At 45.2% G+C, this 15,407-nt stretch overlaps 1 protein-coding gene across 3 annotated transcripts in view; it reads left to right on the top strand.

Moving 5' to 3' along the window:
• The window catches only part of ltk (leukocyte receptor tyrosine kinase), a 74,589-nt gene extending 59,390 nt beyond the window's left edge, over positions 1-15,199 (top strand). For 2 of the 3 annotated variants that reach the window (XM_035752592.2, XM_052496948.1), the window contains 13 exons: positions 174-272; positions 864-1,016; positions 1,288-1,401; positions 3,715-3,901; positions 4,070-4,160; positions 9,825-9,889; positions 11,360-11,489; positions 11,655-11,752; positions 11,845-11,937; positions 12,179-12,280; positions 12,411-12,545; positions 12,722-12,812; positions 12,900-15,199. In XM_035752592.2, coding sequence (XP_035608485.2) covers positions 174-272; positions 864-1,016; positions 1,288-1,401; positions 3,715-3,901; positions 4,070-4,160; positions 9,825-9,889; positions 11,360-11,489; positions 11,655-11,752; positions 11,845-11,937; positions 12,179-12,280; positions 12,411-12,545; positions 12,722-12,812; positions 12,900-13,931 — 2,390 coding nt within the window. In that variant the 3' untranslated portion in view covers positions 13,932-15,199. The remainder of the gene's footprint in view (positions 1-173; positions 273-863; positions 1,017-1,287; positions 1,402-3,714; positions 3,902-4,069; positions 4,161-9,824; positions 9,890-11,359; positions 11,490-11,654; positions 11,753-11,844; positions 11,938-12,178; positions 12,281-12,410; positions 12,546-12,721; positions 12,813-12,899) is intronic. The other variant, XM_052496949.1, reaches the window with a different exon arrangement.
• Positions 15,200-15,407: the final 208 nt, after the last annotated feature.

The following is a 15,407-nucleotide window of genomic DNA, read 5'->3' as shown; positions in this document are numbered from 1 at the left end:
CATTTGATTTCTTTCAGCATCGTTAATATACCATACATACTCTCCCTCTAACCAGACCTTTTTTGTTCAAAAGGAAGATTGCCACTTGTTAGCAGATGTGCAGGCAATAATAAGCCATTATTATTAGCTCAAACATGCACTTATCTTTAATATCGTGCTTAATCTAAATCAAGGAGGCGATGCCGCGCTGACTGATGACATCACAGCGGGCGGTCAGGATGGCATCTCCTTTGTTCATCCCATGGGGGAGATATTTCTCCAGCCGCTGGCAGGTAAGGCTTTCTCCTACTACATCAGTGTCACTGGGAGCCAGGAGAGCGCAAGGAAAGAGCCCTGGCCGTAACACAGAGGTCTGTGTGTCTCTATCACCTGACTGATTCAGTGGGAGAAGTAGGGAAGGGCGCCTCAATCCTCAGACACCGGTGACCTAATTGATAGCCTCACGGATCTTGTTGATCCTGGCGCCATGCTGTCTTCTCTTTAGCCGCTGAAAAACAGGCAGCCAATCAATTCTTTACGGCATGACAATGTCATTTGTGGCCAAAGCATGTGCTGCCAATGCTGCCCGGAATACAAAGCAGTTCTCTTTGTAGTGAAAGACATGGCAAAAACACAAACTAAAACATCAATTGATCCATGGTCATGCAGTATCGACATTACAGTGAAAACATGATTAGGTTTAGTTGACCATAGCTAAGAATTTAACTCCAGTGTTTGACGATGTTATGATGTTATGAAGAAGAGTAAAAAGTCTTCTCTTTTTAGTCATACATATGGCTAGGTTGACCGGTGCTTGTGCTACAGCATTGTTCTTGTGAGATTCATGTGGTGATGTCATGTCCTCTGTCATCCTCTCCACTCAGCCATGGAGAGCCATGGAGAATGTGAGATCAAGGTGCAGCTCAATTGCAGTCACTGCCAGACCCAGAGCTGCAAACGAGACGAGGACACTCGACTCATCCTCTGCCTCTGTCACAACGAGGAGGTGCTGGCCAGTGACAATGTCACCTGCACAGGTAACTTCTGTACAGTCATGGAAATACCCTAATTTACTGGATGTGTTTTGGGATCATGAATGCAACATTTTAAAAATGAGTCCTTGAGAATTTCTGCCAATCTGTTTCTTATTAAATGGCACAATCATCGAATAAAATACACGGAGGAATGGAATGGAAGGTTGTTAACGACCTCACTAGTATTCCCATTGTCTTTGAAACATTCTTATAATCTTAGTGGTTCTCCATCTTCCCCTGCTAACCCTGACCTCTGACCCCCCCCCCCCACCAGCAGCCCCTCAGGGCCTCACCCCAAAAGGCCAGCTGTCCCTGTCCCTCATCCTGGCCGTGGTGGCATCTATCGTGGTGACGGGCATCGTCCTGACCTGCGCCAGCCTCACCATCAGTAAGAGACTCTTCCAGTTCTGTGTGGACTCTGTGCCCTCCACCTTTCACCGCCTGTGAGCTTCTCTCCATGCCGACGATACTGTATTTAACTTTCAGAATGAAAGCATCCTGAAAAGGCAGGAAGGCTTAGCATTTTAAACCAAGCTGTGGATTAATGTGTTCTATTTGAGGGAAATGTGACATTGGATGAGAGTGAATGGCAGAAGTCCACGATTCAACACAGCAGTCAAAAACCAGCAAGATACTTAATTGTAGAGAAAGGCAGAGCTTGAATATAAAATAACTCAGAGACTTGACAGAAAGAGTACATAAGGTGGCCTTTTAGGAATTTAGGCTTATCATTTTCCACAGTGACAATAATGGGTTTGTCTTGCAAGCCCTTGGGCATTATCTTTATTTCAGTTTTCAAGCCTGGTGGAGACTAGACATATTTGAACTGTGATACACATCATTTTGGAGGGGCTTAAGGGATTACAGTGAGACTAACCACCATTCACTCTTACACTATTTCAGACCACACAATCGAAGACATTTATGTTGGAGTGAAGGGGTTAGCGAAGTATTCAGTTGCTTGTGTAGCACATTGGGATTGATGGTCCTAATTGTGTGCAATAACATATACTGTATATCTATTCATGCTTCAAAGGGCACATTGGACATATCTCCAGTAACAATTCTTACCCTCTACTGTATACTTGTTTTATAATCACATTCAAGGTGATACATGGCTTCACCGCTTAATGCTAATGATTGCACAATTACCCTGCTAAAAGGAATGATTAGGGAATTAGGAAAAGGACTGATATGAACCTTTAAATTGTACCTTTGATTATTCTGCTTTGAGGAGTGAAAGAGAGAATAATCATCGATTCTCCTAATATTAGTGTCTAACTTTGTCTTGCCAATAGGCAATGATCAATATCATATTGAATGCTGCTACCGTGTTATGTGTGTACTTAATGTGTGCGCATGCAAACATTTTTTTTTTTTAACCAATTGTCTTATTATTGTTGGGTGGGCTAGAAATGTAGGACAGTGAGGGATTATCTGATGTTTCTGTTTGCACTGCCCCCTTTCTGACGCCCGTGTGCTGCGGTAAGAGCAGAGGTCGGCTCTGTCCGTGTGCTGCGGTAAGAGCGGAGGTCAGTTCTGTACGTGGAAGACTACTTTTCCAGACAGTGCTGATTTTAAAGGAGTGTCTAACCATGGAGTGTCTTACCATGGCAGAATGTCAACTTTTAAGCTTTAAAAGCACTGTGGTGGTGACTCATCACTATGCATATGCCCTGTCAGGATCCAAGCATTACTGCTTTGCTGCGAAAGGATCTTCTCTAATCCCCTATACCTCTCTCATATAGTGTACATCTCTCAACCGCGGAGGAGTTAATACCAATAACAATAGAGTGTTGGGATATGAACGATTAACTATGTGATTACTGTTGTCTGTGAAGGCAACAAACCATCTCTCTATGTCAGTATGAGATACAGATATTTAGAGTTTGACTTGTGCACGAACTGTAACACACTGTGCCATGACTGAAGTGTAACTGTACTTTTCCCCCCATGCTAAATAAATAAAACCCATAATTAACACAAAGTTTCACCGTGAAGTGAGAGTCCCTCTGGGTATGACCACAGAACGTTCCCATGAGCCTCAGAGGAAGTGATGTCAGCGCTATCAATTCAGAAAACATACTGTACAGTGTCAGTAAATAGTTTCCCTATATCCTAAACACACAACATGTGTAACACACAACATACAACACATACACACTCAACCCAACACAAAATCCTTAGCCCTGGGCCGGATGGTTTATGCAGCCCCACAGTGGCCCATGGAGAGGGCCCTTCCAGAGTGGAGACAGACCTCAGACACTTAACAGTGTCTCTTCACCTGAGCTCTCCCCCATGTAGGTTGGTAGTCTGTCCACGGGCCCCCCACTCCTCCCCCGAGTGTCGCGTCTGTCTGCACCTGCAGCTCGACATCACAGCAGAGGGCACCTCTCACCTCCACGCATCGCCCCCCAGGGCCCCCACCCAGCCCTCCAGGCAGACTACCAACCTGCATCGAGGCCGCAGGCCGCCTCCACGGAGGGTGAGTCCTCGGTCCTCAACTCACAGACTGTTAGCTAGTCACTGATTGGACCAGGGCCAGAAGCCAGAGGTTAGAGGACAGACAGACATCAGGGTAGTGTGTCTAATGCAGCGCTAGTGGGATGTTGTCTCTGATAGTTACAGTATAGCAACAGTTTGAAGCCGAGGGCTGTATCACAGTAACCAACCCCATCTTCCTGGTCTCTCTCCCCTACAGTATACTACCGTAAGAAGAACCAGCTGCATGCTGTCAGGCTGCGTCTCCAGAGTCCAGAGTACAAGCTGAGTAAGATCCGGTCATCCACCATCATGACAGACTACAACCCAAACTACTGCTTTGCTGGCAAGGCTGCTTCACTGAGCGAGCTGAAGGAAGTACCACGCAAGAACATCACCCTCCTCAGGTAGTCCACACACACAGCGAGGCTGACACAGCAGAGACCTATAAGCTATTAAGTGCATTACATAATAATTTATTTGTAGTAGTGTGCTATGTTCAAGTCACTTCAGGTTTTGACTGGACTCTGGAATTAAGCTCTTTGTCATCTGTCTGGCTTGGTGTGTGTTTGCAGGGCGTTGGGCCATGGAGCATTTGGGGAGGTGTATGAGGGCCAGGTTCTAGGGATGAATGGCGAGAACACAGCCATGCAAGTGGCCATAAAGGTCAGTTCCTCTTCCTCCGTCTCCGTTACTCGTCCATGACTTGAAGCACATTAGCATATAGCAGTTGAAATGAAGTAATTGCTTTTGGCAGTGCATATGACTGAATGTCTTAAAAACAGGAGTAGAGAGAAGATGGTTAATATTGGTAACCTTTTGACCAAAAATATATTCCTCTATGGTAGTTTTCCTTGACATTTTCTTCATTATATGTACTGCTGGTCTGTTGCATTGAGAACTGTCTGGATGTCGACAATAACAAGGTCCCCTTTTTGCCTCTGTGTTGTAAGCAACAATGACGTGCAGACCTGTAATCGAACAAAGGAGATTGTGCTTGTGACCTTTAACTAGACTTCAACACGGATCTAAATGTCGTTCTATTAGTCTCTCTGTTTCGCTGTGACACAACATGTCTGTATGCATTGCTTCTGCTTGGAAAAATGCATGATGCAAGTCAAACAATGCGCGATTACGTGATCATTTAAGAGTAGCGTTAAAATCAGTGGAGGCTGCTGAAGGGGAGGGCGGCTCATAATAATGGCTGGAACGGAGCAAATGCAATGGCATCAAAACACATGGAAGCCATGGAAACCATATGTTAGATGTATTTGATAACGTTACACTTATTCCGCTCCAGCTATTACCACAATCCCGCCCTCTCCAATTAGGGGAAATGTAACATAATTGCATCACACATACCATAGACGTTGACATTAATGAATTAATTAATTCAGCTACATATATTAATGAATTCATTGATTTTCCGAGAAAACAGGGTGTGAAAATCGATCAATAAAATGTATTTATGAAGCCCTTTTTACATCAGCCGATGTCACGAAGTGCTATACAGAAACACAGCCTAAAACTCCAAACAGCAAGCAATACATATGTAGAAGCACAGTGGCTAGGAAAAACTCCCTAGAAAGGCAGGTACCAAGGAAAAAACCTAGAAAGGATCCAGGCTCTGAGGGGTGGCCAGTCCTCTTCTGGCTGTGCCGGTGGCGATTATAAGAGTACAGTTGTGGCCAAAAGTTTTGAGAATGACACAAATATTAATTTCCACAAAGTTTGCTGCTTCAGTGTCTTTAGATATTATTGTCAGATATTACTATGGAATACTGAAGTATAATTACAAGCATTTCATATGTGTCAAAGGCTTTTATTGACAATTACATGAAGTTGATGCAAAGAGTCAATATTTGCAGTGTTGACCCTTCTTTTTCAAGACCCTCTGCATTCTGCCCTGGCATGCTGTCAATTAACTTCTGGGCCACATCCTGACTGATGGCAGCCCATTCTTGCATAATCCATGCTTGGAGTTTGTCAGAATTTGTGGGTTTTTGTTTGTCCACCCGCCTCTTGAGGATTGACCACAAGTTCTCAATGGGATTAAGGTCTGGGGATTTTCCTGACCCAAAATATTGATGTTTTGTTCCCCGAGCCACTTATTGCTTTTGCCTTATGGCAAGGTGCTCCATCATGCTGGAAAAGGCATTGTTCATCACCAAACTGTTCCTGGATGGTTGGGAGAAGTTGCTGTCAGAGGATGTGTTGGTACCATTCTTAATTCATGGCTCTGTTCTTAGGCAAAATTGTGAGTGAGCCCACTCTCTTGGCTGAGAAGCAACCCCACACATGAATGGTATCAGGATGCTTTACTGTTGGCATAACACAGGACTGATGGTAGCGCTCCCCTTGTCTTCTCCGGACAAGCTTTTTTTCCGGATGCCCCAAACAATCGGAAAGGGGATTCATCAGAGAAAATGACTTTATCCCAGTTCTCAGCAGTCCAATCCCTGTACCTTTTGCAGAATATCAGTCTGTCCCTGATGTTTTTCCTGGAGAGAAGTGTCTTCTTTGCTGCCCTTCTTGACACCAGGCCATCCTCCAAAAGTCTTTGCCTCACTGTGTGTGCAGATGCACTCACACCTGCCTGCTGCATTCCTGAGCAAGCTCTGTACTGGTGGTGCCCCGATCCCGCAGCTGAATCAACTTTAGGAGACGGTCCTGGTGCTTGCTGGACTTTCTTGCCCTGAAGCCTTCTTCACAACAATTGAACCGCTCTCCTTGAAGTTCTTGATGATCTGATAAATGGTTGATTTAGGTGCAATTTTACTAAAAAAGCCATATCCTTTTTGCGTGTTTTTTTTTTTGCAGAAATATCCTTGCCTGTGAAGCGCTTTTTGTGCAAGCAATGATGACGGCACATGTTTCTTGTAGGTAACCATGGTTGACAGAGGAAGAACAATGATTCCAAGCACCACCCTCTTTTTGAAGCTTCCAGTCTGTTATTCGAACTCAATCAGCATGACAGAGTGATCTCCAGCCTTGTCCTCGTCAACCCTCACACCTGTGTAAACAAGAGAATCACTGACATGATGTCAGCTGGTCCTTTTGTGGCAGGGCTGAAATGCAGTGGAAATGTTTTTTGGGGGATTCAGCTCATTTGCATGGCAAAGAGGGACTTTCCAATTATTTGAAATTCATCTAATCACTCTTCATAACATTATAGAGTATATGCAAATTGCCATCATACAAACTGAGGCAGCAGACTTTGTGAAAATTAATATTTGTGTCATTCTCAACTTTTGGCCATGACTGTACATGTACAGTTGAAGTCGGAAGTTTACATCAGAGTCATTAAAACTAGTTTTTCAACCACTCGACCAATTTCTTATTAACGAACTATAGTCCTGGCAAGTCGGTTAGGACATCTACTTTGTGCATGACAAAAGTAATTTTTCCAACAATTGTTTACAGGCAGATTATTTCACTTATAATTCACTGTATCACAATTCCAGTGGGTCAGAAATGTCCATACATTATGTTGATTGTGTCTTTAAACAGCTCGGAAAATTCCAAAAAATGATTTCATGGCTTTAGAAGCTTCTGATAGGCTAATTGACATAATTTGAGTCAATGGGAGGTGTACCTGTGGATGTATTTCAAGGCCTACCTTCAAACTCACTGCCTCTTTGCTTGACGTCATGGGAAAATCTAACTAAATCTGCCAAGACCTCGGAAAATAATCGTAGACCTCCACAAGTCTGGTCCATCCTTGGGAGCAATTTCCAAATGCCTGAAGGTACTTCATTACTGCCACTTTTAGTGGTACACATCCGGAGGACAGGGAGCCATTTATTATATTCAACATAGGAGGGCTAAGTACAGGAAATAGCTCTTTCAGTAGTTTAGTAGGAAGAGGTTATATTAGGCAGCTGGAAGGTTTAGAGTCCATTACTATTGCTGTGGAATGTGTCGAGAAATACGGGATTAAAAAACCTGAGTCTCTCAATTGATCCAAGGTCCTGGCAGTTCTGTGCAGACTGAGGACAACTGGGTTTTGGAGAAATACACATATTCAAAGAGAAGACTGCAATTATCTTTCTAATGCTCATGATCTTTTCGTCTAAGAAGTTCATGAATTCATCACTGCTGAAGTGAAGGCCATTATCACTTGGGGAATGCTTGTTTTTAGTTTGCGTTGCGTCAGTCTTTACATTTTTCTCCATTTTGAAAAGTAGGCTGATCGAGCAGCAGTGAGAGCTTTTTCGATAATGTCCGTCCAAGCTAGTCGGAAGACGTCCAATTTGGTGGACCTCCATTTCCATTCCAATTTTCTGGAAGCTTGTTTCAGGGCTCTGGCATTTTGTGTATACCAGGGAGCTAGTTTCTTGTAACAAATCTTTTTGTGTTTTCAGTGACATGACTAGATCTAGGATATTACGCAAAGTTAAGTTTAGATCCTAGGTTAGGTGGTTAACTGATTTTTGTACGCCGACGTCCTTGGGTAGGTGGAGTCTGAAAGGGCATCTAGGAATCTTTGCGTTATCAGAGAACCTATAGGGTGTTATAATCCTTGGTTGGGGTCTGGGCAAATAAAATTGGTGGTCCAATAGTTTAAGATTATGAGGAAAAACATTTAGATACACTATCTATCCCACAGGATAAAACTAGATCCGGGGTATGATTGTGACATTGCGTAGGTCCCGAGACATGTTGCACAACACCCATTGAGTCAATGGCTCTGAAAGCCTTTTGTAGTGTCTGTGGACTATTATGACTACGAGGTCCGATAGGAATTCAGGGAACTCGGTGAGGAACGCTGTATACGGCACAGGAGGCCTGTAAACAGTAGCTATAAAAAAGTAATTGAGAAGTCTGCATAGATTTCATGACTAGAACCTCGAAAGACAAAGACGCAGTCATTTTCTTCCCCCCCTGTAACTTGAAATTCGCTGTCATAAATGTTAGCAATGCCTCTGCCTTTTGCGGGATGCGCAATGGATATGGTCATTAGAGTAACCAGAAGGAGAGGCTTCCTTTTACACAGTCAATTAATCAGGCTTGAGCTATGTTTCAGTCAAGCCAGTAACCTCAAGTTTATGATACATTGACTATGACTGCCTTGGAAGTGAGGGATCTAACATTAAGTAGTCCTATTTTGAGATGAGGTATTTTCCCTCTCTTTCAATAATCACAGGAATGGAGGAAGTCTTTATTCCAGGGAGATTGCTAAAGCAAACACTGCCATGTTTAGTTTTACCAGACCTAGATTGAGGCACATACCCAGTCTCAATGGAGAAAATTGAGCTGACTGTGCTATCTTTTGTGAGGGACAGAAATACGTTTTCAACCACTGATTCATTTGTGAGTCTGCTGTAGAGCTCATCACTCCCCTTTACTGGGAGGGGGCCAGAGACAATTATTCAATGCCAATATATATTTCTAGTTAAATTACACGCTGAAGTTATGTTGCACTTGATGACCTCTGACTGTTTCAGCCTAATTTGTGCTGATGTGGATAACAATATCCCTATACCATCTACACTCACCAGTTTTAACCTCAGCCAGCACCATCTTCAGATTAGCCTTTATCTCGGTGGCCCTGCCCCCCGGTAAACGATGTATGCTGAACAAAAATATAAACGCAACATGCAACATTTTCAACGATTTTACTGAGTAACATACAGTTTATAGAAGGAAATCAGTGAGTTTAAATAACTTCATTAGGCCCTCAAAAATGGATGTCACATGACTGGGCAGGGGCACAGCTATGGGTGGGTTTGGGAGGCAGACCCACTCACCGGGGAGCCAGGCTGAGTCAATCAGAATTAGTTTTTTTTCTCCAGAAAAAGGGCTTTATTACAGACAGAAATACTCCTCAGCAGTCCCCCTCAGATGATCCCGCAGGTGAAGAAGCTAGATGTGGAGGTCCTGGGCTGGTGTAATTACACATGGTCAGCGGTTGTGAGGCCGGTTTGATGTACTGCCAAATTCTCTAAAACGACGTTGGAGGCAGCTTATGGTAGAGAAATGAACATGACATTCTCTGACATCAGCTCTGTTGGACATTCCTGCAGTCAGCATGCCAATTGCACGCTCCCTCAAAACTTGAGACATCTGTGGCATTGTGTTGTGACAACTGCACATTTTAGTGGCCTTTTGATTGTCCCCAGCACAAGGTGCACCTGTGTAAGGATCATGCTGTTTAATCAACTTCTTAATATGCCACACCTGTCAGGTGGATTGATTACCTTGGCAAAGGAGAAATGCTCACTAACAGGGCCGTAAACAAATTTGTGCCATTGGGTGTGTCTCTCACTGCTCTGCTCTGAATAGGACCTGATTGGCCTGACTGCCTATTGTTACCTCTCTGCTCCACAGACTCTTCCGGAGATCTGCTCCGAACAGGACGAGATGGATTTCCTGATGGAGGCCCTGATTATGAGGTGCATTGGGCTGGAACACACGGCCCCATCCACTTCCTCCTGCACCACACACACACACACACACACACACACACACACACACACACACACACACACACACACAGGATGCATACTGTAACATAGCGTACCATGAGGCAGGCGGATGAGACCCAAACACTGTCATGCCATCACTTAGCGCTCAGCAGGCTAGTCTGCTGCCATGTTTTGTGTGCTGCTTGTTTGGTTAACCAGCTCCCCAGCTGTTTATCATAGTGAGTCAGGTAATTCATCCCTATCGAGGAGACAGCAGCTGGTTGCCAGAAGAACCTCGTCTCTCCTCCAAATGGAGCTCTGATGAAAGCATTAAAAAGCATATCTGTCGAGCAGATGCTGTCGGGCGAAAGCAGGCACAACAGAGTGCATAATAAGCAGCTTGGGGTAAATTGGGACCCGGAGTGTTTCCTGGCCATGAAATAACCCTAGACATGCAGATGTAAACACAGACGCATGAATGTAGACGCCATCACACAACATCACACACACTTTTGTAACAATCCGTGCTTAATTTGTAAATCGGGAGGTGTCGGAGCAAAAAATGAGTGGGTGAGCTGGGGAGCTCTGAGGTACCGGAACGCATGCGAAAAAAACACATCACCTGTATAATAAAGCCTGGCTTGCATGTAATCACATTTTATTTGCGTGGTGACATAGAGCAGTAGAGTAGAGGCACTTCCAGAAGTTGCACACATGGGGAACGTTTTTAGTAGCCTAGGGTCTGGGGGAAAATGTGGCCTTTCAATAAACAAATTCCATGCAATTGACAAATTGCAACTGACAGATTTGCCGAGCGTTCTCGACTTGTAGGCTATGCCTCGTTAATGGGCTACTATACACAATCCACAGCTAGGCTATTTATTTTTCATTTTTAAAGAAGCTATTGATCCTCTGTGGCTTAATTAGTAGGCTACTCTAAATTATTTCGTTTATTTCTGGACAGACAGCAGTAATTCTATAACTTTTTCAAATGTATTTGAATTAATCAGGGGTGCTCCAGCTCCTCCAGAACCCTTCTCGCTGTTGTGATTACATATGGAAATAAAGTACAACGCTGGAGAGCGGAGAGTTGCAGGCTCATGTCTATCAGAGAGAGGGAGAGAGATCATAGAAAATGAATCTCATTCTAGTTCTGTGAGCGATGAAGCTGTGCTTCTCACACATCCACACGTTGGTCTCAAACATAATGTTGCTCAAACCGTAAACCCAGGCCGGCTGTACCCCAATCAACTCTTAGAATATTAGATAAGGGCTGAAAATCAAATTTTTCATATTACGTTTATTTTTTGCCAAGAGGTACTGGATCCGGCCAAATGGTTTCAGGAATGAAACAGTCCAAAACGGAATGGTGCCGGATCCTGTGTACCCTGAAGCTATTACAGCTGGTGTCTGGCCTGAGGCAGTGTATTCACCACCACTGTCCTTGTGTGTCCTCAGTAAGTTCAGCCACCAGAACATAGTGCGCTGCATCGGGGTGAGTCTGCAGATCCTGCCCCGCTTCATCCTCCTTGAGCTGATGACTGGAGGAGATATGAAGAGCTTCCTGAGACAGAACAGACCCAAAACGGTCAGTAGCTTCCTGAGACAGCACAGACCCAAAACGGTCAGTAGCTTCCTGAGACAGAACCGACCCAAAACGGTCAGAAGCGGAGTGTCTCTCAACTGTTAAACAGCCCTGTAGGTCTGTGTAGGTAAAAGCCAGCAGTAATGGTTTTGTATGGTGTCTTTTCAGAGTCAGAGCTCCTCCCTCACCATGCTGGAGCTGTTACACGTGGCCAGAGACATCGCCTTCGGCTGCCGTTACTTGGAGGAGAACCACTTCATCCACAGGTTACTATGTCCTCCTACCACAACCTTAGCATGACCTTTTTGTATACGGTATTCATATTACATAAAGAGGTATTCAATGTTGTGTGTTTCAGAGACATAGCTGCCAGGAATTGTTTGCTGACCTGCCCTGGGCCAGACAGAGTGGCTAAGATAGGGGACTTTGGAATGGCACGTGATATATACAGGTACACTTAAACCACTAGTACTATCTGTCCCGATAGCACGCTCGGCATCTACCAAGCCTCTTGATCTTCATGACATGAGCCGTTTTCATTTCTCCATTCTTTTTCTTCCTAGTTGAAATCTCAACGTATCTGTAGGATCAGTCTGGTCTCGCTCCATGCAGTGATGAAGACTCACTATTCCCATTGAGTTATATACCTAGAGGAGTTTGAGACGCTAACCATGACTCATTCTCCCCCACAGGGCCAGCTACTACAGAAAGGGCGGCCGTGCCATGCTGCCCGTCAAGTGGATGCCGCCAGAGGCCTTCATGGAGGGCATCTTCACCTGCAAAACTGACACCTGGTAACCTGTTTACTCTTCTACATGATCCAAAGTTGAATGAGTGGTATAAGTACATACGGCCAGTGTAAATGGGACAGCAACTGATTTCTCTGAGCAACTTTTTAAACTGAGCTCTGTTCTCCCTCTGCAGGTCGTTTGGAGTACTGCTCTGGGAGATTTTCTCTCTTGGCTACATGCCTTACCCCTGCAAGACCAACCAAGAGGTTCTGGAGTTTGTGACGAGTGGGGGGAGGATGGATCCCCCGAAGAGCTGTCCCGGGCCTGTGTGAGTAGATCAGATTGAGCTAATGGAGAGTTGACTCTTGGTGGGAATTTATAATACATTTACTGTTGTTGCAAGGCCTATATGCAATTTTAGACTTTAAATGACTTAAATGTAAATGTAAATGTAGACTTAAATCCATGATATTGAGTTTTTTTTCCTCCCTTTCCCTTCTGTAGTTACCGGATCATGACTCAGTGCTGGCAGCACTGCCCTGAACACAGACCCAATTTCTCCACCATTCTGGAGAGGATCAACTACTGCACTCAGGTACTGACCCACTGGCAGCCAGGGATGCATTTCCTTTATAACACCCGATTTTATATTTACCATTTATATTCTTGCTCTCCCACCCAGGACCCTGATGTGATCAACACACCCCTGCCTGTGGAGTATGGCCCCACAATAGAGGAGGACTTGAGCACTGTGATCTGCCCTGACACCTCAGGCAGTCTGACCCCTCTGCTGGTGGCCCCCTCCCAGGAGGTCTCTCCCCAGCTCAGCAGACTGGGTCTGGGCATTGGTCCCACCCCGCTGCCCCAACCACACAAGCCCCGTCTGCTGCTACATAGGCCCCAGCAGCTGCCTCAGGAGGTGGCCTCATACCGTGAGGCCCTGGAGCCCTGCTGGGCTGAGCCTGTCCCTGCTCCAGGGGTCTGCCCTGGGGGCTGGCTCCAACCTGAGCCCCTCCTCCAGCCCTGCTCCAGGAACAGCTCCTTCTCAGGCAGCCAGAGGCTCAAAAACAAGACCAAGAACCTGTGGAACCCAACCTATGGCTCTTGGGTGCTGGAGAGCTTTGGTCAGGGGAAGACAGCACTGTCTCATACCCAGTCCATGCCCCTGTCCAGCAGCTGCTCTGCCCTCCAGGCAGTACCCCCTACCTCCGAGTGCACCAACTCTGGGTGCGATGGCAGCCTCGGCCTCCCTGGTCCCAGCAGCCTGTGCTCCTCATCCCCCTTCTCGTCCTGCCAGACCCTTTCTGCTCCCCAGGGTGCACCCAGCCTCAGCCTGGTGTCCTCCCGGAAGGGCCCAGCAGGAGGCGCCAGTGGGGGCCAGACCGTGGACCTGGCTAAACTGCAGAGCTTCCCCTGTGGCAACGTCAACTATGCCTACGACGAGCAGAGCTACGAGGTGGAGAGACTGCCCCTGGTGGTGCCCAAAAGCCCAGAGCCCTGCCCCAGCACCAGCTGTGCCCCCAGCGGCTCTTTCTCCTCCTGCTCAGGGGCAGGCCTGGGTGCAGCCTCCTCTTGTATGCCCAAACTGCTACTGAAGCGCCACGCCAGCTATGGACACGAGGATGTGAGGAAGCACACCAAACCTGAGAAACCCACCCGGGACAGAGACTCAGGCTTCTCCCTGTCGGAGGACCTGAGCGTCACCCCTGTCTAAATGTGGCTCCTGGGGGGGGAGAAGCAGAACCCCGGAACAGACCACACAGATCAATGGCCACGCACAGGAACACACTACTGGAGACGGCAGCCATTTTGACCAAATCATTCACTCCCTTTTGTCTATTCATTGTTTTATTTTATACAGTTTTGGTGCAACTGATGCATTCTAGTTAGCGTAGGCAATGAGAGAATTATATGAAAGGCACAGTAGCAGGAAAACACAACAGTTTACAGACCGGAAGAGATGCTGCATTGCCAGAAGACGGGTGGTATGTTCTCTTCCTGATGTGGAATATGACACATCCCATGAAGGCTGTCACTGGCACAGAAGCACATCCAAGCCTCAGTGGGTTTCTAGGCCCTTGCTGGATTCATCTGTTCAGTGTCTACTCTGCTTCGGGGCTCTTTTGTTAGTCCATTCCTTTCTTCTCTGTTTCTACCATTACCTTTTTTATCCCAACAACAATCCTCTACCCTTGAGCAAGGGGGGTTTGGTTCGTCACTGAAACGATGGATAATAAAGTTGTATTGTAGGTTTACACTGGAATGAATGACTGGGATTGACTGCTAAATCAATACTGTGGAGACATAAGAATCTCTGGTTTCCCTATGCAGGTGATGGTAAGGCAGAAAGGAGAATTACATTGTGCGAGGATGCTATGACGGGTACAGTCTAGACTAGTGTAGGAGCTCCTTGCGATAATTATAATGACTTGTCACCTAAAAGGTGCATGACCAATGTAATCTCGTTTAGTATTGTCAGTTATTTTGTAGATAGTTTAAATGTAGTAATTTCCACACTTATTTTCTTAATTCTATTGTCTACTAATACTTTACCCTCTCTACGTGCATTTAATCAAATGGTGGCTATTCTCACTTTTTACGGAGGGTTTTAGAGAAACCTACAGCAGGTCATGTGGTAGGAAGTCCTCTGTGTCCATACTACTGAATTTCACCTTGGCAACACCAAAACATGATATACTATTATTTGACATTGGAATTCCTTAAACTGGACTAACTTTGTACATTTGTAGCAATTATTCTTCATTTCTAAAAAGTGTATTTATGTTTGTCTTGAACACTACAGGTTTGTACTGTACCTCCTCCCCCCAGCAGGGGACAGCATCCTCATATGAAATACCAAATAGTTGAGGGCTTGTTTGCCATTTACTTTTTTGATTCCTCAGTATTTGTTATGAGCTGCAGTTAAAGGTTGCTGATGTACATGTTAGCTTATTACACTGAAATAAAACATTGTTTACTGGATATTTTAGGTTACGATAATGTCCTGTGTTTCCAATTATGTAGGCTACAGTCAAACACAGTGACACTTTGTGGACAAACCTTGAAGCCTAATGTATATATATAAATTACAGTGAAGAAACCCCCCTTCACCTGACTCTACCTGGTATAATACAATCTTTCCCAACCAAAATAAAAAATCATAAAACAGTCTGAAAACGTTTTTTTCAAA

Source organism: Oncorhynchus keta, chromosome 35, assembly GCF_023373465.1.
Source record: "Oncorhynchus keta strain PuntledgeMale-10-30-2019 chromosome 35, Oket_V2, whole genome shotgun sequence".
Classification (NCBI taxonomy): domain Eukaryota; kingdom Metazoa; phylum Chordata; class Actinopteri; order Salmoniformes; family Salmonidae; genus Oncorhynchus; species Oncorhynchus keta.
This window is presented reverse-complemented; position numbering and strand designations above follow the sequence as displayed.